Below are 19,539 nucleotides of genomic sequence, written 5' to 3' on the forward strand. Positions count from 1 at the left end.
CAGGAACAAAACAATTAGAGCATGTGAAATGGAAACAGTGATAAATATTTTAGCGTAGCTGTCACTGCTCCACTGTTGTGTAGGAGAGGAAACCAAGACAGGATGCTTCATTATATCCAGCTGCCATCGCTCCTACCTGTCAGCTGCACTCATTGATTCTGGTGGAGGGGAAATGTAAGTATGTGAAATGAAGAACTGTAGTTTTAATATTGACTTCTGCACAGGAACCATAAATGATTTTGACTGATTTATGACACAATCGGGGGCGTGGCTGATATTAAGCTGTTTATCAGGAGGCTGAAGGTCCACTTCTTCAGCTCCACTTCTTTGCCTTGTTTTTTAGATTGACAGAAAGTTAGGTTGAGACAACATTTTCAATATGGCGACCAACCACCATGATTGGTTCAGGAATGAATGGGTGACGTCATTGAGACTAGGTTCATGTTTTAAGATTAACTGGATTCAGTTTAACGACTAAATTATTTCAAGAAAGGCTACTAAACTTTTGGTACTGGGAATGTATTATACATAAAAAATAATGTTCACTCATATTCAGCTGTCACTTTCACAGTGTAAGAAGATTGGAAAAGGGTGTTTTTGGGCCAGTGTGCATCATGACTATGGACCAGGAAGATGTGATTACTCTGTTGGACACAAGGTCAAATAGGCTTCAAAACAAGGAGTCCTTTCTGGGCTCTTATTGGGTCACCATCTTCATCTCGTGTGTTAGCATGCTAAAATGAGTCCAAAAATTGTCTATAGTTTGGCTGGTAACAAAGTCTTATGATCAATACTTTGGCTGTAAACCAAAGTATTGATCATTAGACTTTGTTTGATAGTTGTGCTGGATTAAAGACAGGGGCTCAATTGTATTAATTAGTTCAGATGGGGACACAAAAACACTTTTTTTAATCCAAAAGTATTTGATATATTTCAATCAGGACAAATAGACAGACATTTCTTCAGCTGCTTTAGGAGAAGGTTTTCATTGAAAATGCAAAACCCCCGACACAAAATAAAACGTAAATAACCAGTATCTGCAGGAATTCAAACTCTCTCACCAAACAGCAATGACCCACTTACTGCAGACCACTTCACTTATCTATCGTAGTCAACAGTCCGTTAAAGCGGGTGCCCTCAGTCGAATCCTCAAAACCAATACTACATTTCTATCCAGATACACAGCAGATTCCAACTCCACCCTCCGCTCTTAAACTTGCTCCAAACCTCTGCTGTAACATGCATGTGAACGTTCCTTTCTTACACAGCGTTACTCTTGCTGGTTTATTGTACTGGTTATCCAGATGTTAGAGCTTATTCCACTGCATCACTCGCTTTAATTTTGCTCGCCGCAAATGCCAAATAATGAACATCTGTTGGCAGACTTGGCCCACATGGAACACAAACCACAGTCATTAAACTGGGTCGGAGCAGGACATTTACATGCTCTGATTTTCACTTTAATATTACATACAATATGCATAAAGGCTAATGCCTGTATGAAACCAATAGATATTCAAACATTTATCCTCTTTATAATTCATTATTTTTCTACATAACTCTGTGAGAGGATTTTGCATATCTTTAATGAGATACAGGAAAGATACAATGAAGACACAAGACGACTTTATTACGACGCTCTCATACTTGAATGTTTAATCTTCCAGGCACAAACTTCTGTGTTTTGTAATGTTGGAGAAAAATCAGTGCAGCGCTCTAAAACATGTGCTTTGCTCTGTTCTGTGGAGTGAGTCTCTCTCTTTGAAGGTGATGGAGGGGGACGACCCGCAGACATCAAAGTATCGCCCACTGGGTGTGCCCTGCTTTCATGTGTTATCTATAGCAAGGATATTTGAGGATTTCAAGCTGTTTGGACATCTCAATTACTGACTTTTTTTTCTAGTCGTGGAGAGTGCACTTTTATTTAAGACTTGTTTTATATTTCGTGCAGTTTTCCATCACACAGGCTATTTTTTGGTCAAATTCTCAGATTGTTGTTTTATAAGAGTCAAATACTGTCAAATGTGTGGCTGTCACTTATGAGAGATGTCATTATGCTGTCAACATGTTTTCCCTTAAGCTTCTTTTTGAATAATTGTATTGATAACATGCAATGTTTAATGGAAATACCTGATTCAAATGGATGTCTTTGAAAAGTATCATTAGCCTGAATATATATGTATAAGCATTTATAAGTCTGCCAACCTCTGCAGAAGTTTAACAGACTTAAAGGAGCAGTATGTAACTCTGACATGTAGTGTTTAAAATTGGTACTGCAGTCCAAATATCAAACATTGGAGAGAGCTGTCTCACCTCCCACCCTGAACACGGACAGCAAGGGCATGTGAAAAAACTATGGTTAATGCAAAAAGGCAAATTAACTCACAGATAATAAACATCAAGCTGTAGTTTCACTAACCTCCACAGAAGACCACAGCAGCTTTGCTTTCATGTTTTGGTTCTTTGTAGCAGTTAGCTATTTTACTATTTCGTCACTCACAATCTCCCTTAGTGGCTTTTTGGTTGGGGCCATGGTTGGGGTCTGCTGCTGCTTTAAGCAACAACCAAAAAACTTGTTAAAAAAAACATTAAATACCAAAAAGAACATGAGAACAGAAGTACTAGCCTGTGAATCTGCAGCGCAGGAGCTGGAGGAGACCAAAACAGAGCTTAAAGCAAAGATGACATTACACCACATTTATCAGGGTGACAAAACAATTTCAATATGAGTGCTAATATTGCTACACATTGGAAGGATGTGCAAATAGGAAATTGAGTTTACAGCTGAGTTCCTCTTTTAGCGATTGTAGTACTGTAAATGGAATCTTTGCTTGCACAATGTTTAAGGAGTAAATGTGTTTTTCCAGTGGCTGTGTCACAGTATTTTATAAACGTGCTTCATTACCAATGTTAAAAAACAACTTTGAGCTGGATCCAAAGGGGAGAAGTTCATCCTTTTTGATTTATTATATGATTGATGAAAATACAGAAGCATTGTAGAGGACGCTGTGTGTAACCTCTGCGTGGTGCAAGCATTTATATCAATGAAAGCTACCTGCATGAATCTGTTAACAACGCTAGGCTACTTAATCATCTCTGCTGCTAACACACCCTGAGCCTGCACCCGCACCTTAACAGTGGACAATGGCTGGGTGACAGCATTCACCAAACAGACCAGACAAATCAAACAAAGTCATTGTATTATTCCTGACAGGTTGCTGCAGGCGTGTCCACTTAGGTACCATTATGTGTGTGTGTGTGTGTGTGTGTGTGTGTGTGTGTGTGTGCGTGTGTGTGTGTGTGTGTGTGTGTGTATGAGCATTTTGCTAAATTTGTGTCTGCTTGCTTAAGATAGTATATTCACAAAACACGTAGAGGAGTGCAGCACAAGCGTTTATTGTCAAACAAGGTCCCTAAGGAAGAGGCTGTTAGGGTCCAGATGAAGCGCTTCAAATATATTTTAAAAAATCACATAATTTCCAGTTTGTAGAAAATAATCCAATAAATCCTCTACTTCCTCTTACTGTTCTGATTCCACCATGCATGTTTAAGTGTGTGTGTGTGTGTGTGTGTGTGTGTGTGTGTGTGTGTGTGTGTGTGTGTGTGTGTGTGTGTGTGTGTGTCTGAGTGTCTGAACAAACACTGTCTGTTTGATTTGTAACGACTTCCTCGTCCATGCGTCTCTCAGAGGAAGCTGGGAGTTTGTCCTGAATAAAAGAAAGGGTGAGTAAACACTTCATCATCTGGAACATCAGGTGTGTCACTACAGTTAACATGAGTTTAAATCCAGGATTTACCGGTGAACCAGTTTCACCTCAGCAGTGTTTGCCCTAATGCCCTTGAGCAAAACCACACTACTGTTTTTATCCAGTTTGCCAGGAGTGAGGTCGCATTAGTTTATGAATGAAAGTAGGGCAGAGAGCTTCATTTAAGGTGCTTTTCTTAAAGGTACAGTACAGTCAGCAACATGTTGAACAGTAATATACGAGATATCAAATATGTCATTAAATATATCGTTGAGTATTGACTTAAAAACAAAAGATTAATGAAGTCAAACTCTCTCTAGGTTTTTTGTTCACTGCTCTGTGTTCACACTGATGGGTTGGCGCTTTCCTTCAGCTTGTTAATGTGTCATTTAGAGGCTCATGTTTTTTTGTTTTTTTTTACATGTACCCCTCCCTGCTCAATCATTAGACTGTGCAATTCAAGAGAAACAACAGACTTCCCAAATTGAAGAATAGACTAAACACACCTCAAAGACATAAGAACCGAATCAACTTTGGGCTGAACATCTGAATTGAGATCATTTCTACAAACGGCTACATTCAGTCAAAACACTTGGCGGGGGGGGATTGGTCTGAGAGACTGGTGCTTAAAACCAGTGCGACATCTGCTGGACATCTACTCTGAAAGTCGCATATTATACAAGCGGCAACCTCTGGTGTTGAGAAATGAAGCCAACGCACAAGTTCTCAAAACTGCAGTTCCTCAAGTGTCCACTAGAGGCTGCCTCCAGAAGACACAGAAGTCCCCTACACACCTCATATTAAAATGTCTATATTAAAAGCAGAAATAAACATGTTTACAGCCTGCTATATAAAAGACTATTTAAGTTGAAATAGCTCATGTCTTTATAGGCTCACACTATATGTAGGGTGAATTTTTTAATAACTCATTGGTTTTCACTTTCTGAAGGATATAGGCCTAAATTATTCATAGTTAGGGGTGTGGCTTATCTGACAGACTGGCTTGTTGTAGCTGTTTACTGGACTGACCGGAAGATAGTTTGAGTCAGCATTTTCCATTATGGTAACCACGATCAAGGTGGCAGATTCCATATACAACCTAAAATAATGTGTCTTACCGTAGGTGTCTTATACCGTACTCTTCTTGCCACTCAGAAACAGACTCAGTCTCCAGGTGATATGTAAATCTTAGCACAGTCTCAGAGAATGTTTTTCTATCTGCTTCCAGCAGAGTCAAAAATCACAACGTATTTTCCACCTAATTCAAAATAAGGTTCAGTCTGAATGTGAAATGTTCAGCGAAAGAGGAAAAAAGTCTCAAACTTTTAATTGTCTCTTTCTGCATAGCAAAGCATCATTTCTTGGTTTCTAAATTGAGAAAGGATCCTTCAGTGTTGTTCTGCGTGTTTGCTTTGTTGTTGTGTTTCTGGATGTTGATCAGAGCTAAGCTTATGTTCTTTATATAGCTTCAAAGTGGTGTGGAAACATACATGGATGTGTTAATGGTGTTACTTCTGTGTATCTTTCTCCCAAGAACATCAAAATAGGTCATTTTAGAATTGGATTTGAAGCAGCTTTATGCTATCTGGGATGTCTGCCTCTGTTTATGTCTGTCTCCTCTCCCCTCTCACTGAGGAACCTTGTATGAACTCAATGCCCTCACGATTCATGTCAAATGCTTTTTCAGACATACACTGCCCCCTTGTGGCCTGCAGGCGCTACTACGTTTCTTACAGCCAAGCAGCGAGATAGTTTTATAAAAGTTTTTGCCCAGCAACAGTCACACAGTGCAGACTATATAAAACACCCTCAGCCAACAGTGAGATTCTTATTGTGTTGAATACTGTACACTGTGCACCATCTTTATCTTTAGTGATATGTTTCAGTTTCTAAGCATGGTGTTAATTGGCTGATATATCCCAACAGTCCACATCAAGTCTGAAGAGCCCAGGTCTGATGCCTCAGGCTTCCTTCCCTCTCTGAGACTCAGCCAGGTGTCCCCTCATTCACCACTAGGTTAGGTAACAGGTATCATATTAGGGGAAAGGATTTCATAAATTCTTTTGACTTTGATAAATGAATATCTGCTTTTTCATTGTGTAACATTTTTCAGAATTAACAATAACACAGGGCACTTTTTTAGCCTGTTAGAGTCATTAGTACCCTTCTTAAAGGTACATATGTGTTCATATAAGATTTATTGTTGGGCTTTTCATCCCTTTCATAGAGATAGGACAATGTATAGAGTCAGAAGCAGGGACTGAGAGTGGGAAACAACATGTGGGAAAGGAGCCACAGGTCAGATTTGAACCCTGGCCACTTGCTCCTGAGGACAGGGCCTCTGTACATGGACGTGCACTCTAATTGCTAGGCTACCCATGCCCAAAGGTACAAATATGTACTGAAAAAGCGAGGTACAGGTGTATTACAGGTGTGGCCTGTGACAGCACTGCAAATAGAACTGGCTGATAGTTCATTTCTACTCAGGTAAGACCTTTTACTTCTCACTCAAATACAGTGGGCTGATGTATTAGCCTCACACATTTAAAAAAATCCTAAATGCCAGGGCAACATGTAACCTAACTTGAATTATTTTCCTTATTTTGGAAAGGGTTTCATCATTAAGCTGGTTTAAGGATCATTTTCATGACAGGCCTCCTGAATGTACCCGCCCAATCGATCAGGAGAATCCGCATACTAAACAAGACGATAAGAGACAGGACTGAACATGTTTTTCTTTATTTGCAATAAAAAATAGGTACAAGATCTCCCTTTACAAATATACCAGGGAAATGCAGCACATTGTGAACCCCGCCCCAAGAATGGAGAGCGACTGACTGCAGTAGAGTCACAAACAAATGGAAGGACAGAATTATACAGAGAAACAGTGCATTCACATGCACACCAACAAGAACACAATCACAGCCAGAGATCTCATGTGAAAACATTTGGATTCAGTCTGATCTTCACTCTGGAATAATGTGAGTGGTAAACAACTGATTTCCTTTCATGACTTGAAGACAGAGTTAAGTCACCGACACTTTTCATCATTCATCCATCCATCCATATTTTTAGGGTACAGACATTTTACAAACAAACACAGATAGGTTTATAATCAGTGTTTCTCATCAAAACATATTTTATCCTAACAAAATCATGTTTTTCAGCATTATAAAAACTCCATCTTTTGTGTGGTCATGTGTCCAAAACAAGCTAGAAATGTTCTTGCTCTAACACTTAATAATAACAAAAAATGGAAACACAATGGAAATAAATCGTTGCTCTACAGCACCTCTAGTTGTCAAAATTTCCATACAGTAGCTTTAATACAAGGATTACTCTAATTATTTTTCCAACATTTAACCAAATTTCTTATAATTATCCTGCAGAGGTTTTTATACCCAAGAAGCTGCATGGAAACATAAAATGTTACTCTGATTGATTTTAAGTTTCTCAATTGAACAGTTGGAGAAAATTTAGCTAAACATGACACAATTAACTTGTTAAAGGCTCAGAATAAACAATGCAATTTGAACAATGTCTTAAAAAAATAAATTAGCAAAATTATTTGTCAGGCCTCCAGGATATACACAAAGTTTTTTCTTTTCTTTTTTAGAAACACTGACTATAACCATAGACTGTTTACTATTTAACTCCAACTTCAAGCACTGTAATCACCCTACAGTGTGCATGTAAATGTACTGAAAGAGAGAGAGAGACAGATAGAGGGTGAAACGCTTCTTAAATAAAACATTACAAAGGCCTCCGAGTTACATTGATATACATATAAAATCACCCAAATTAAGATTTCACCATACACTTACACTTAAGGGCATAGCAGAGAGAGAAACAGAAAATAAAATACACAATCAAACCCTAAAAACTAAGTCTGTATCTGAAGTCCCAGAGATATGCTACAATAGGACTGAAAGGTTCCAGATCACGGGGATCCGGGAGGATGCATTTTTTCTGCGTTTTCCTAAATGAAACTCGAGCTTGTGCGATAGCCCGTCTTGCGTTCCAATCTCGCAAACAACTTCCTTTCAAAACAAAAAAGAGAGATGTTGTCATGTTTCTATGAGACAGTCTGAGGTATGAGCCCACCACGATGTGAGGCCGCAGGTTTTGGAGCTCCACGTGGATTTCAGCTCAGTCAGGAAGATTTTCAAATGAAGCAGCTGTAGCACTTTCGCGTACGGAAATCTGACCTCGTGTGCAACTGAGTGACCAGATTTTGCAAATGTTTGAGAAAAAGAAAAATGTACTCCCACTACAGCCAGAACAGTACATTCACTTTGATGTGTTGCCGTCATGCCAAGTGTTTTTATTTTTGCGTAATACTTCTGTTATGTGAGGTTTATTAGAAACTGCACCTGTACACACACAGTCAGTGATGGATACGGGGTGCCACATGGATCTGTGACAAGCCCCCTGTTGTTTAAGCTCATGTGACTACTGGTTTGTTTATGTAAAAAAAAAAAATGTATTCCTCTTGAACCATTTCGCTCACACACACGTGTTTGATCCTTCATAACAGAGAGTCAGGCAGATTTCCTCACAGCTTTTTCAGACAGTAAGAGGAGGAGAGGTGAGAGCTCACTCGTTCAGAGATGTGTTGTAGCCCGGTTCATCCAAGTGAGAGGAGGCAGGTGAGCCAGGGGCTGGGTGCACGGAGACCCGACCCACCTACCTCTCTCAGCACAAGGGACCTTTTCAGAACTCATGAGGATCTGACAGAATGACTTGATTTTTTGTAAATGACCAAGTAAACACGTGTGTAAATGAGAAAATTATTCAGTCAAAGTAAACAAATGAATGACTGACAATTACTGAATGAACCGCAGAACTGCATGGAAGCTCGAGCCGATGCCCGATCACCGCGGCCTCTTGCGCGTGACGAAGATGAGGACCCTTCGGATGGCAATGAGGCGGTCCTTGAGGGAGTTCATGGCGAGGATGGTTAGCTGGGCTCGGTTTTCCAAAGGAAGGACAGCGAGGAGCCACCAGCACCAGGCAGGACCGCTGGGACTGGCCTGCAGGAGAAAAAAATAGACATCCGGATTATCCCTGTGTCCTATAACTAGCGCATTTAAAAATAATGTCAGTTGCATAAGAGGATCTGTGATCATGTTCTTTTTTGAGCTCTGAGCTTTTAATGTGTCTCTGCTGCCTTCTAGCAACTTGCACACACTATTGCTTTTTTATTTGACATTCCTCTCAATTTCAATACTGGACAGTTGCTTTTTTTTTTTTTTTTTTACCAAGGTATCAAATAATCATGCAAATTCAACAATATACAGAGGAAAATCCCCCATCAATTTGACTGCTCACACGTCTTAGAACATGAAACCGCGGGCAAGGGACCCAAAGCTTAATTTGCATATGTTAGAGCAGTCTATAAAAAATTATCTCCTGTTATCAAGTTTTCTTTAGACAGCTGTGAAAATAAAGTAGTATTGCAATATTAACAGACCTGTGGGTCAGTGTCTTTGCTGGGAAGGTGTCCGAAGTGGCTGAGGATCTGGCTCTTCATGTTGTCTTTCAGGGAGGTGAACCAGCTGTTGGCCTGCTCGTACACGGCATCATGCAGCTTCAGAAGCTCAGTCAGCTCCTCCCCTTCCACCTGATCACACATACACAGATTTTATTTATAAATGTTTTGAAACACCAAGATTGCACAATACGCAATTCAAAACAATTTATTTTAACTGAAATCATAATAATTAAATCAAACATCAACATTAGCAAACCTCTCTGTTATTAGTGCAGGAGGAGAATATTTTACTGTTCTGGAAAAACTAAATTTGTCAGTGGCACAGGGTAGGAAACCGAGAGCTGCATTTTCTTCTCTCTAATGCTCAGCTGTCACATAGTTGCTGCAGGCTCAAACTAGTTATTTTTCTACCATTTGTGACATGTCCCTGACTGCAGCATGATGGTGAGTCTCATAAATGTCATCTCAGCCTACCTTCTTGTCTTCCAGATACTCGATCTTGGCGATATTGTAGCCGTCTCTCTGGCCATGGCTGAGGACCTTGAACCGAGACACGCCGATGGTGTCGACCACAGAACGCCCATCAGGAAAAAACTGCACATCTCGCACCTGAAACACAATTCATGATGAATTAAAACTGATCTGAATCACAGTCATTTTACTGTATGTGTATAAAAGGTAAACGTAACAGTAACATTCTGTTGCTGCTCTTATGACATGAGCACTCACCTGAAGCATGCAGCCATGATCGGCAAAGCCTTTGAGCTCGTCAGCTATACACATGCCAAACTGCTTGGTTCCCGTCTCCATGGAGCGGCGAATCATGAGGCGGTAGCGTGGCTCAAAAACGTGCAGGGGGCAGGGGATGGTGGGGAAGGCCATTGTGCAAACAAAGATGGGCACTTCCTGGTTTAGGCTGCAAGAGAGAAACAAAAAAAAGAAAAATTATAAAAACTGTAACAGCTCAAGAAATCCAATATTTATAGAATGTGCTGGTCTAGGGTTTTATGTTTTACTACAAATATTTTAACCATTTATTTTGTCCATAGGTGAACTATTGACTTAAAACTCACTTGGACAGCTCCTTCATCTCCTCTTCGTGGATTTTCTTCCTCTCTGCCAGCTCGTCTCCAAGGTAACGCTGCAGCAATTCCTCCATGAGCACAGTCTTTTTGTAACCCCTGGTGGCCAGATACTGCAATGACAACAGACATACACAAATGGTAAGATATTTATTACATTCAAGGGCTTAAAATAACAATTATTTTCATTTAAGATTTTTTCAAATCTATGACTCTAAATCTGTAAACAATGGCTACAAAATCTCAGAAAATGAAGAAGAGATATTATACTTTCTATATATTATAACCACAACGTTCCCAATAAAAACATGAAACCCTTAATCTATCATGTGTTTCCTGTTTGTAATTATAAAATGTGTGTACCTCAGCCAGATTCTCCTTGCACAGAGGGCAGTTGGGGTTGTGGTCCATGCAGCGTTCTAGACATTTGAGGCAGAAGGTATGTCCGCAGGGAGTGGCCACTGGCTCATAGAACAACCTTCGGAGAAACAACAAAATGTATTTGTTAAGACACTGCAGCTGCTTGACCTAAGCTGTTAGCTGCTGATTTCACAGAGAGCTACATTTCTGGACACAATAGTTATCTGATTTGAAAACTGTTGCAAAAATCTGTGAATACAATAAAAGCATGAATTAGAGTGGTGGTATAGTGTTGGTCTGCGTCCACTGACCTCATGCAAAGTGAACACTCCATGTCTCTGCTGTCCAGCAGCTCGGCAGGAACCGTCCTACCTCCACACACTGATGCCGTCTGAGAGCTGCACAACCCGTCTGGAAAAAATGAATCACAACATCAGGAAACACATTTCTCTTTGGTGAGTTCAGTTTTTGTTTTTATCTACAGAGGAGAGATGGATGATTTCTATTTCAAGCGGTGTAACTCATGACTCATTTTATTTCCCCCCTATGGCTCATAAAAATCTCACAACAAATATTTCTACATTTTATCTCATGGCCAATTTTCCACTAGGTTTTTCTTGGAGTCACGTTGAAGTTCTGTCTGTGGCATGGCTGGAAATAGCTTAATTGGTTCATTAGAGAAAGTCTAGCTGCAGGATGATGCTGCATTATATTAAGGACAGAGGGTTCAATACATAGCAAACAGTGTTGTGGTAATTCAATATGGTCAGAGAACACTAAATTATTCTGTTTTAAATTAAATTTCAGATTCTCCTACCAGGTCTGAGCAGCTTAGAGGGAGTGTTGAAGATTGCAGAGGGTCCATCTCCGCTGTGTTTCCTCTTGAGGCCACCAGGGGGAGCTGGGATAGCAGCCAGAACTCCAGCTAGGCTCTTGGTGCTTTCTTCCACTGCTGCTGCATCTGATCTACCAGGAGACGCAGCAGACAGTCTGGAGGATGAATCTTCTGCTGGAGCACTTTTACTGACACTGAACTCTGAGTCCTGGATTCACAAAATACAGAAAGGCAAAGAAACAGATAAGTGAGTTGCTAATTTATGATGGGATGATTGATGATGACGTAGGGCAAGGTGATATTTCAATATTATAGGTTTATCTTGTTTGTTTAGGTCAATGTTTTACATAAAATGCCGTTTCTCATTCAGGTAATTCCGTCAATTACCTGTGAGGAGGAGGCAGAGGAGGAGGAAGAAGAAGAGGAGCAATGTCTTTGTGTGAGCGGTCTCAGTGATCTGAGCAAGGCGGGAGGTTTAATGAGGCGGGTTGCCAACCCCCCTTGAAGTGGGTGCAGCGGTGTTGGCATGTCTTCATTCTCAAACACGGAGGAGAACAGCTCGCTGAGGACCTGCAGGAAAAAACCGCCACAGAGCATTTAGAAAATGTTCACAATACAAACAGATAGAAGAGCAGTATTCATATCAGTACTTTATTTTACTAAGATGAAGAAGAAGCTTATGCATGTCTCAAAACTTTCAAATAAATTTTTTTTTTTTAATATAACAAGAGGTTACTCTTACTTTCTGAGCCTCCAGTTTTACTTTGGTCCAGTCCGGCTTTAGAGCCACACACATCAAATATTCCTGAAAGGCCTCGTCATTTCGTCCCCCTTTACTCAGCGCTGTAGCTTTCAGACAATGAGCCTGGGAGAAAATAAATTGTAAGACAATGTGAGCAATGATATCCAGTGTTTTCTTTTTACATGCCATTGAAACATGTTTCTAAATACATACATTCAGAATAAAGTGATTTACAGGCTGTCTGTCTTCACTAGTGTTGAACAATTCGTATCCATGTCTAAAAAATACACTCAATAAAACTACCATATGTAAAAATATGAGAAAGTCGACTCTAGACAAACATTTGCAGCAAAGAGATATTGAGTATTTGTTTGTATTGTTATACTGATGGGTAAATGCTAATGTGCTCTATATCATTTTTTTTAATCTACATATAAAAAGATTTATTTGGTTTTATATCAGATAAAGTATCCATTTTTACATTTGTGGTCTCACCTTTGTCATGAGAGGTTTCATCCTACAGAGGCTGCTGGCGTCCTGCACTGCTTTACTGAAGTCCCTCATCTCCATGTGCAACTCAGTCCGCTGACACAGCAGTCGGCCTGAAGAGGGCACTGTACACGGGGGAAAAAACATACACATCATCAGCTCAGTGGACAGGCCTCCAGAGAAAGGGTGAGCTTTTATTCAGTCCAACAAAGTAGGGCAACAATGCGTCTGCATCAGAATGTGGTAACTTATGCGGTGGTAATGACGATGATGTCGGTCAGGTCAGAGGACGATTACCAGTCTGTGTTTATGTTATACAAACAGTTACTGCATCGTCACAAACAGCTCTGAGTGCCACATTAACAAACTAAACACCCAAACTAATTGTTACATGAGCACCGCCACCTTATACTTGGATACCCAATTTGGAGTTCAGGCTCGTATTTTTTCTCAGCCTTGTGTCATTGATTTCAATTTTAAATACAAAGAAGTATCAGCCGGATGAAAACATTTTATAAAGGGAGGACCACTTTAAATCCAGAATCAGCTAAAAGTACGTATTAGTTCATTTGGGGTTGGTTGCTTTTCGTTTTGCCAAGATGTAAATTTAATTTCCAGCCGGTCGTATTCTTTTTTTTTTTTTTAAAGGTTTATTTTGGGGCTTTTATGCCTCTATTTCAGGGAGAGGACAGCGAGCAGAATCAGAAATCAGGGAGAGAGTTGGGAACGACACGTATGAAAGGAGCCACAGGTTGGACCCTGACCCAAGCCACCGGCCCAGAGGACCACAGCCTCCGTACATGGTGCGAGCACACCAACCACTAGACTACCCGGTCACATTCTTTTGACACCAAACTTTCCTGTATCAACTTGGATAATTTAACAATTTGCAACTGAAAAAACATTTTTAAAGACATCTTTAAATATCTGCAACTTAACTTGTTATATCATATAACTTGCATAACAACTATACTTTTCCATCCTTGGTTTGATTGAAAGTAATACATTAGCAAAGTTTTGGAAAGGCATGAACACAATGTTCCTACAGTGTCCTTCCAGTTTGCCAAGTTGGTGACCCTTACTCATTTTCCCACAATGTTATTTGCTTTTGGCACCTCGCGGTTGGAACATTGGATTCTAAAAACCTACGGAAAAGTTTACCAAAGGCTAGAAGTGGAACGCTCATCTTTTCTGATAAAAACTGAACGAGAAGCGAAGAGAGAGGTGGCCTGAGCTGAATCAGCTGAGACTTCAGCAAAACACCAACAGAAGGGCCAGCAGACTATACTGATTTAGTCCCATAGAGGTTGGACTATAATTACATGTACAATTACATTGTAACAGCTTCTATGTAGGAGTAAATAATAATTTATAGGAATAAAGATGCAGAACATTTAGCATGAAGAAAGGGGCTTCTGGCCTTCTTCATAGGACAGGGATATCACCCTCATGGACTTGAGGTCGCGGTGATCTTGCCCACCAAAATCGAATAAATTCAAGTTAAAAACAAGTGGACGTTTTATTCAGCTTTTTAGACATGATCTCCCTGCATTTCTCTGATATCACCATCACGAGTCTAGGGCGGACATCCAAAAAACATCATGTTGTTTGTTGCTATCACTAGTAAGGAGTAGTAATAAAAAAAAAAAAAGATTGAATCATGTGTAATTGAAAATATAAAATGGACTATTGCCTCCAGTAGCACGTTATGAATAGTTGAGTACTGTTTTTGTGGATATTTTCGATCCAGATCTACTAGAGACACACAATTGGAAAGGCAACTGAAGGGCCTCCTGTGTTGACCTCTTTAGAGAGGTTGTATACTAACCTAATATGCAAAATAAGGAATTCAAGTGGCCTTCCTACAACTGAGTAGAGCCCTGCTGTGTCTGTTTTATTGCTGGTTTGCCCGACATGTAAGGGTACTGCGTAGTTCACTGAAGTATTCAGGTGTGGGAATGAAGTAAAACCCAAAACAACCTGATCTAGAGTTTAATAAACTTTGAGGAACTGAAAGGATTCCAGACATATTGCTTTTGCAAAGGAAACCTAACCTAGTGCTTACACATATTTGCTAGATCATTTTCACAAAATCTATCGTTATGCACTACAGGAGTGGGTAGTGCACCCTTACTAAGGCTTGAGTCCACATGAAGAGTCATAATGGTGTTACAGAAACAGTTATGTGATACATGATAAAGATGTTACACATACTGGATTACTTTGATAAAAGTGGCACAGTGACTCTACATCCTCATGTATACTCATAATAAGTGGACCTATGAGCAGACCACACCTGATGCAAAACAGACTACTTATTCTATATATGTATTCCTTCCTGGGTTAGACTACATGGGTAACAAGATACAATTACACAAGCACTTCCTGTCAACACCAACAAGGCTCTTGGGCATTGTTGGGTTCATTATCTGGTGTCTGTGTATACTATGATTGGCAGTTTGATCTATTTGACCAAGAATATCTGACTCAACTAAACTTGGCAACAATTAACATTCACTGTAACATGATTATGAGACTGCTTTAGCTCAACGATGCTAGAGCAGGGGAATGTAGTTCCTCAAGATGGATGTGCTTCTACTGAGACTGGGGATAACCTATATCCTCAAAGATCCAGGATGAGATCCATAACAGGTTACCTAATGTTTTTTTTAGCATCTTGTTTGTCCCGGTGTGACCCCTGCATTTTCTTCTCTGAGCTCTCCCTCTTGTGCAGAGAAGAGTTTTTTTTCTTCTTTCCTTTAAATGAATTACTGTGTTGTCATGTAACCAATTAATCTTTTAAATCAACTTTAACTATCTAAAATGAGAAAGCTGTGGATTTGCTTTGGTTGTGAAACCTAAAAAAAAAAGAAAACGGCAATCTCTTTTTAAGTGCCCAATACGGCACTGCACACAGTTACACAAACTTGTTTGTGTAAATCAGCATCTGACAGGAAAAGATTTGCGTAAATGGCACAGGTTGGATAACAGCTGTACTTCTGCTGACATCATGAGCCCATTACGCTCGTCCGGCATCACAGATACCAGAAGGCTTCCTTCTGTGTTTGTTGGGAAAATACTGACATAGCTGCGAAAGCACTCTGGCCTCCAGTCACCCAGATTCCTTCACATGACAGAAGGCATGAATCAATATTGATCTGGGGGTGAAATATCTGCCATTTACAATTTTCCTCTCCAATTGATGATTTTATACGAGTTTGGTCATCTGATATAGGCAGCTTTGCCATCACCTTGTTTCACCCCTTAAGTTATTCCATGACCACATGACCACAGACAGGAGATGGATTTTTAATGTGTGCCTCTTATATAGGCCAGGAGAACGAGGGCACTTCAACTGTCTTTTAGGATTCAAACTTTGCAACACGAGACCTGCCCTGGCGCACAATTAATTTAACATGGTGGCACTATTTATGTAATGTGCCATGAGGACAGCACATTCTGTATTTTTTTGCGCAGCAGGGTCCAATGAAGCACACGGGAGATATTTTACATGCTGAAGTAAGGTGTTGTTTTACTGCTGTAGTTTGTAGCATGAGTTAAAGGTTATCCATTTTTCTACCCCAATTTGTTATCCAACACATCCCCAACCGGCACCTTATGAAACACAACCTGCAAGGGGAGGAGTTAGATAAGGCTGAAGTCAAACACGGTCTATCCCTGCTTAGGAATGTATACACATGGGATCTAATCCTGTTGCAGGTAAATATAATATATTAACTACTGTATAAACGAATAAGTGGGTTACATCCATCCCTAATACCTGATCTATTAACAACTACAGTGCTTAAGTGCAGACACAGACAACATGATGTAAATGTGCCACTGAGAAGCTGATGACCAGTATGTGTGCTGCTTAGGTAATGATGAGGTTTTGTATGTCATATAACGTCTGACCTCAGTGCAGTAAAGTTAGGTAAGAGATTCGCCCCCTAGCGGTGACACCGAGCAGCTGCAGACCGAAAAGAAGTAGGTCACCTACACAAACACTGCAGTTCTGTTGCAAAACGTGCCACGTGCCGACTATATGTTACACGAAAGATGAATGGTCACACACGAGAGGCATGTCTCCTCTTACCTAAATCCAATGCTGCATTGTACTTCTCCAAGGCATCCGGTAGGTTCTGTCTTTTCCACAGAAGTTCCCCTTCGATCCAGTATTTCCTAGCTCTGCTCTCAGTGGCAAACAGTTTGTCCAGCAGGCCGCTGAGAACAACATTCAACCTCCAGCCATTTGGTAGTCCTTTTTTGTTCAAAGTTAACTTGCACTGCACACAGTCTTTGACAGAGTCGTCCTCCAGGCAGCTTTTGCAGAAAGTGTGTCCACAGTCCACCGTGGTGGGCTCGTGGAGGAGACACTTGCAGAGGCGACATGAAAACAAATCCAACACTTCATCCTCTGCGCCATCCCCATCAGCTTCAATGTCATCATCTCCTCCACTGCTGCTTTTTACGTGTCCGTTTAAGGTCCCGGTGATGCCCAGCTCTTTCTCGCGAAGAGTCCGGGCGATGGTTTCTACTAGGAGGGGTAGTTCATCCGGGCGCAGTTTGCCCAAGTTGGCCGCCGTGCAATACGAGTCCAACGCCTCAGATATGCGCCCAGCCCGGGCTAAAGAGTCCGCTTTCCTCAAACACAAACCCCTGTCCGGCTGCTGGAGGTCTGCGAGCTGAGAGCTGTAGATCTCCACGGCCAGGCTGTAGTCTCCGGCGCGGTTTGCTTCCTCGGCCACCTCGAGCATCTCAGGGAAGATCCCCGCTGCTCCGGGGTTGGAGAGCGGGTGGAGGAAGAGCTCAACCTGCTGGTGGGGCCTCACACCCGTTTCCATCTTCTTCTTTTTTCTCCCCCAAAATAAAAAAATATGCGAATGAAAGGATCACTGATGGTCTTGCAGAAGCAGACCAAACCCACACATGTTCTCAGAAATCATTTCGGTAAAGTCAGGCTAAATATCATAAACTTTTAATCCAGTGAAGGACATTAGAAGTAGGTTAGGTCTCATTCCGAGTCTGTGCATCATTATAAGTCCCACAAACACTCAGCTGTGTCCTACTCCACCAAGAGACGTGGTTACCTTCTAAACAAAACGCCGGCTCTCCGAGGTGACAAGGTGGTCGTGTTGTGTTTCCGCCCTCTTTACAGCAAGGAGGCGGTCTGTTACTGTCTCCCCTCTATTGTTGGAAACTTTCCAGATAGTGACACTTTTTCACAGAGAACGGGAATTAAATCCTACAGCAAATGCATATATAATAAGTGTATATACACATCTGACAGCCGGTGGGTAAAGTCCAACGCGCTTAGAAAGTAAGAAGCTTAATTTCCATTTGGTCCGTCGCGCTTCAACTCTTCAACAAGATCAAAATATAAACTCACTTTTAAGAGTTTACCGTATTGTACAAGCAAACATAAAGAAAAATGTCCTTGCTACAGATCTACAAGGCAGCTACTTCTCGGCTGATCGGTTGTTGTTTTTATGTAAGAGACCCTGGAAGCACTAAAGCCGAAGCTAGCGAGCTAACACCGATTGCCCCCGTTTCTCTCTCCCCGTCGTTCAACTCCGACACGGGAAACTTATTTTTTCTCAAACTGTTATAGCTCAACGATTCCGCGTATCGTACCCCCGTCTTAAAATAGAGAAAATCCAGGTGAAAACAAAGCGGTCGCTGGGGTATTCCATCTTGGTCGCTAGCCAGCTAGCTCCTCTGGCTAAAGGTTGTCGCTTCTTCGGATTTCACGTATCATTCGCCGAGGCGTCACGTGATGCACGCGGGGGTCTCCCATTGGTCGACAATGTGGCTCACTTATATAACGCAAATTATATTGTATAACCTCTCCGACGCAGACAGACAGTGTTATATGCATGTCTATGAGCTCCACGGAAGCCCACATTAAAATTGTTTTTTTTAACGTGATTACAACACTTTAAGATGTCTTCAGGTGTAAGAAAACAGATCGTAAAGTATGACCCTAAATATCACTTTGTCCCAGGTTAACCCTTACTTCCGGCTGTGGGATTGATTCATTTGTTTATGTAATTCTTTATATAAGCAGTGTTACACGTCTTGTTAGGAGTTTTTTCTTTTAATACATGTTAAATGTGTATCATAGGTCAGAGTTATTTTGAGCCACAATCAACAGAATAAGAAGACCTCAGTCACCTGGATTAGATCCAGTCTCACATTTAGTGGTGCTATTCAGCTCTGACCCAATTCAGAGACTGAGCTTCTCTACATGACCCAGCCCACAAAGTTGGCTCCTTCCAGAGGAGTTGGAGGCTGAGCTGATCATGACCCCCAGGAGCAGACATGACCACTGACTAACCACATGGGTGACTGACTGCGCCTCATCTTTAAAAGGTATAAAAAAATATTATGTACTGTAGGTAGACAACTTTAGATTGTTGTAGTGCTGTTCATAATGCAGTTTGGATGACTTTTGACATTTTGTCAGTGCATAGTGTTGAATGTCATGTCTTCAAGCTCATACAATCTACAGATTTATTTGCAGAATATTTAAAGCTCCTGTGGGGAGTTTTTAGCTTGTTCTGAAACAGACTGAAATTAATATTGACGCCTTTTTATGAACTACAAAAGCAAAAAAAACCCATCAGAGACAAGATGGGCAATTTCTGTGATGTTATTTTCAAAGTCTGAAACCTAGCCGGTGTCATACAAAGAAATGAACTGCATGATGCGGAAACAGCCTTACGCGATTTTTTTTTTGACGAGTGATACATCTAACTATTACGGAGCCCCTGAAGTCCCAAAAATAATAT

General features: G+C 40.8%; 1 protein-coding gene across 1 annotated transcript; it reads right to left on the reverse strand.

Annotated features, from left to right (window-relative positions):
• Nucleotides 1-6,469: 6,469 nt before the first annotated feature.
• Nucleotides 6,470-18,154, reverse strand: lonrf2 (LON peptidase N-terminal domain and ring finger 2). The gene is made up of 12 exons (XM_061053093.1): nucleotides 16,845-18,154; nucleotides 12,755-12,873; nucleotides 12,260-12,382; nucleotides 11,905-12,087; nucleotides 11,500-11,725; nucleotides 10,994-11,093; nucleotides 10,686-10,800; nucleotides 10,314-10,435; nucleotides 9,970-10,156; nucleotides 9,715-9,849; nucleotides 9,220-9,369; nucleotides 6,470-8,779 (listed from the first exon to the last, which is right to left on the reverse strand). The coding sequence occupies exons 1-12, from the start codon at nucleotides 17,590-17,592 to the stop codon at nucleotides 8,621-8,623; spliced, it is 2,367 nt and encodes a 788-aa protein (XP_060909076.1). The 5' UTR covers nucleotides 17,593-18,154; the 3' UTR covers nucleotides 6,470-8,620.
• Nucleotides 18,155-19,539: the final 1,385 nt, after the last annotated feature.

Source organism: Labrus mixtus, chromosome 13 (genome assembly GCF_963584025.1).
Source record: "Labrus mixtus chromosome 13, fLabMix1.1, whole genome shotgun sequence".
In the NCBI taxonomy this organism is placed as follows: Eukaryota; Metazoa; Chordata; class Actinopteri; order Labriformes; family Labridae; genus Labrus; species Labrus mixtus.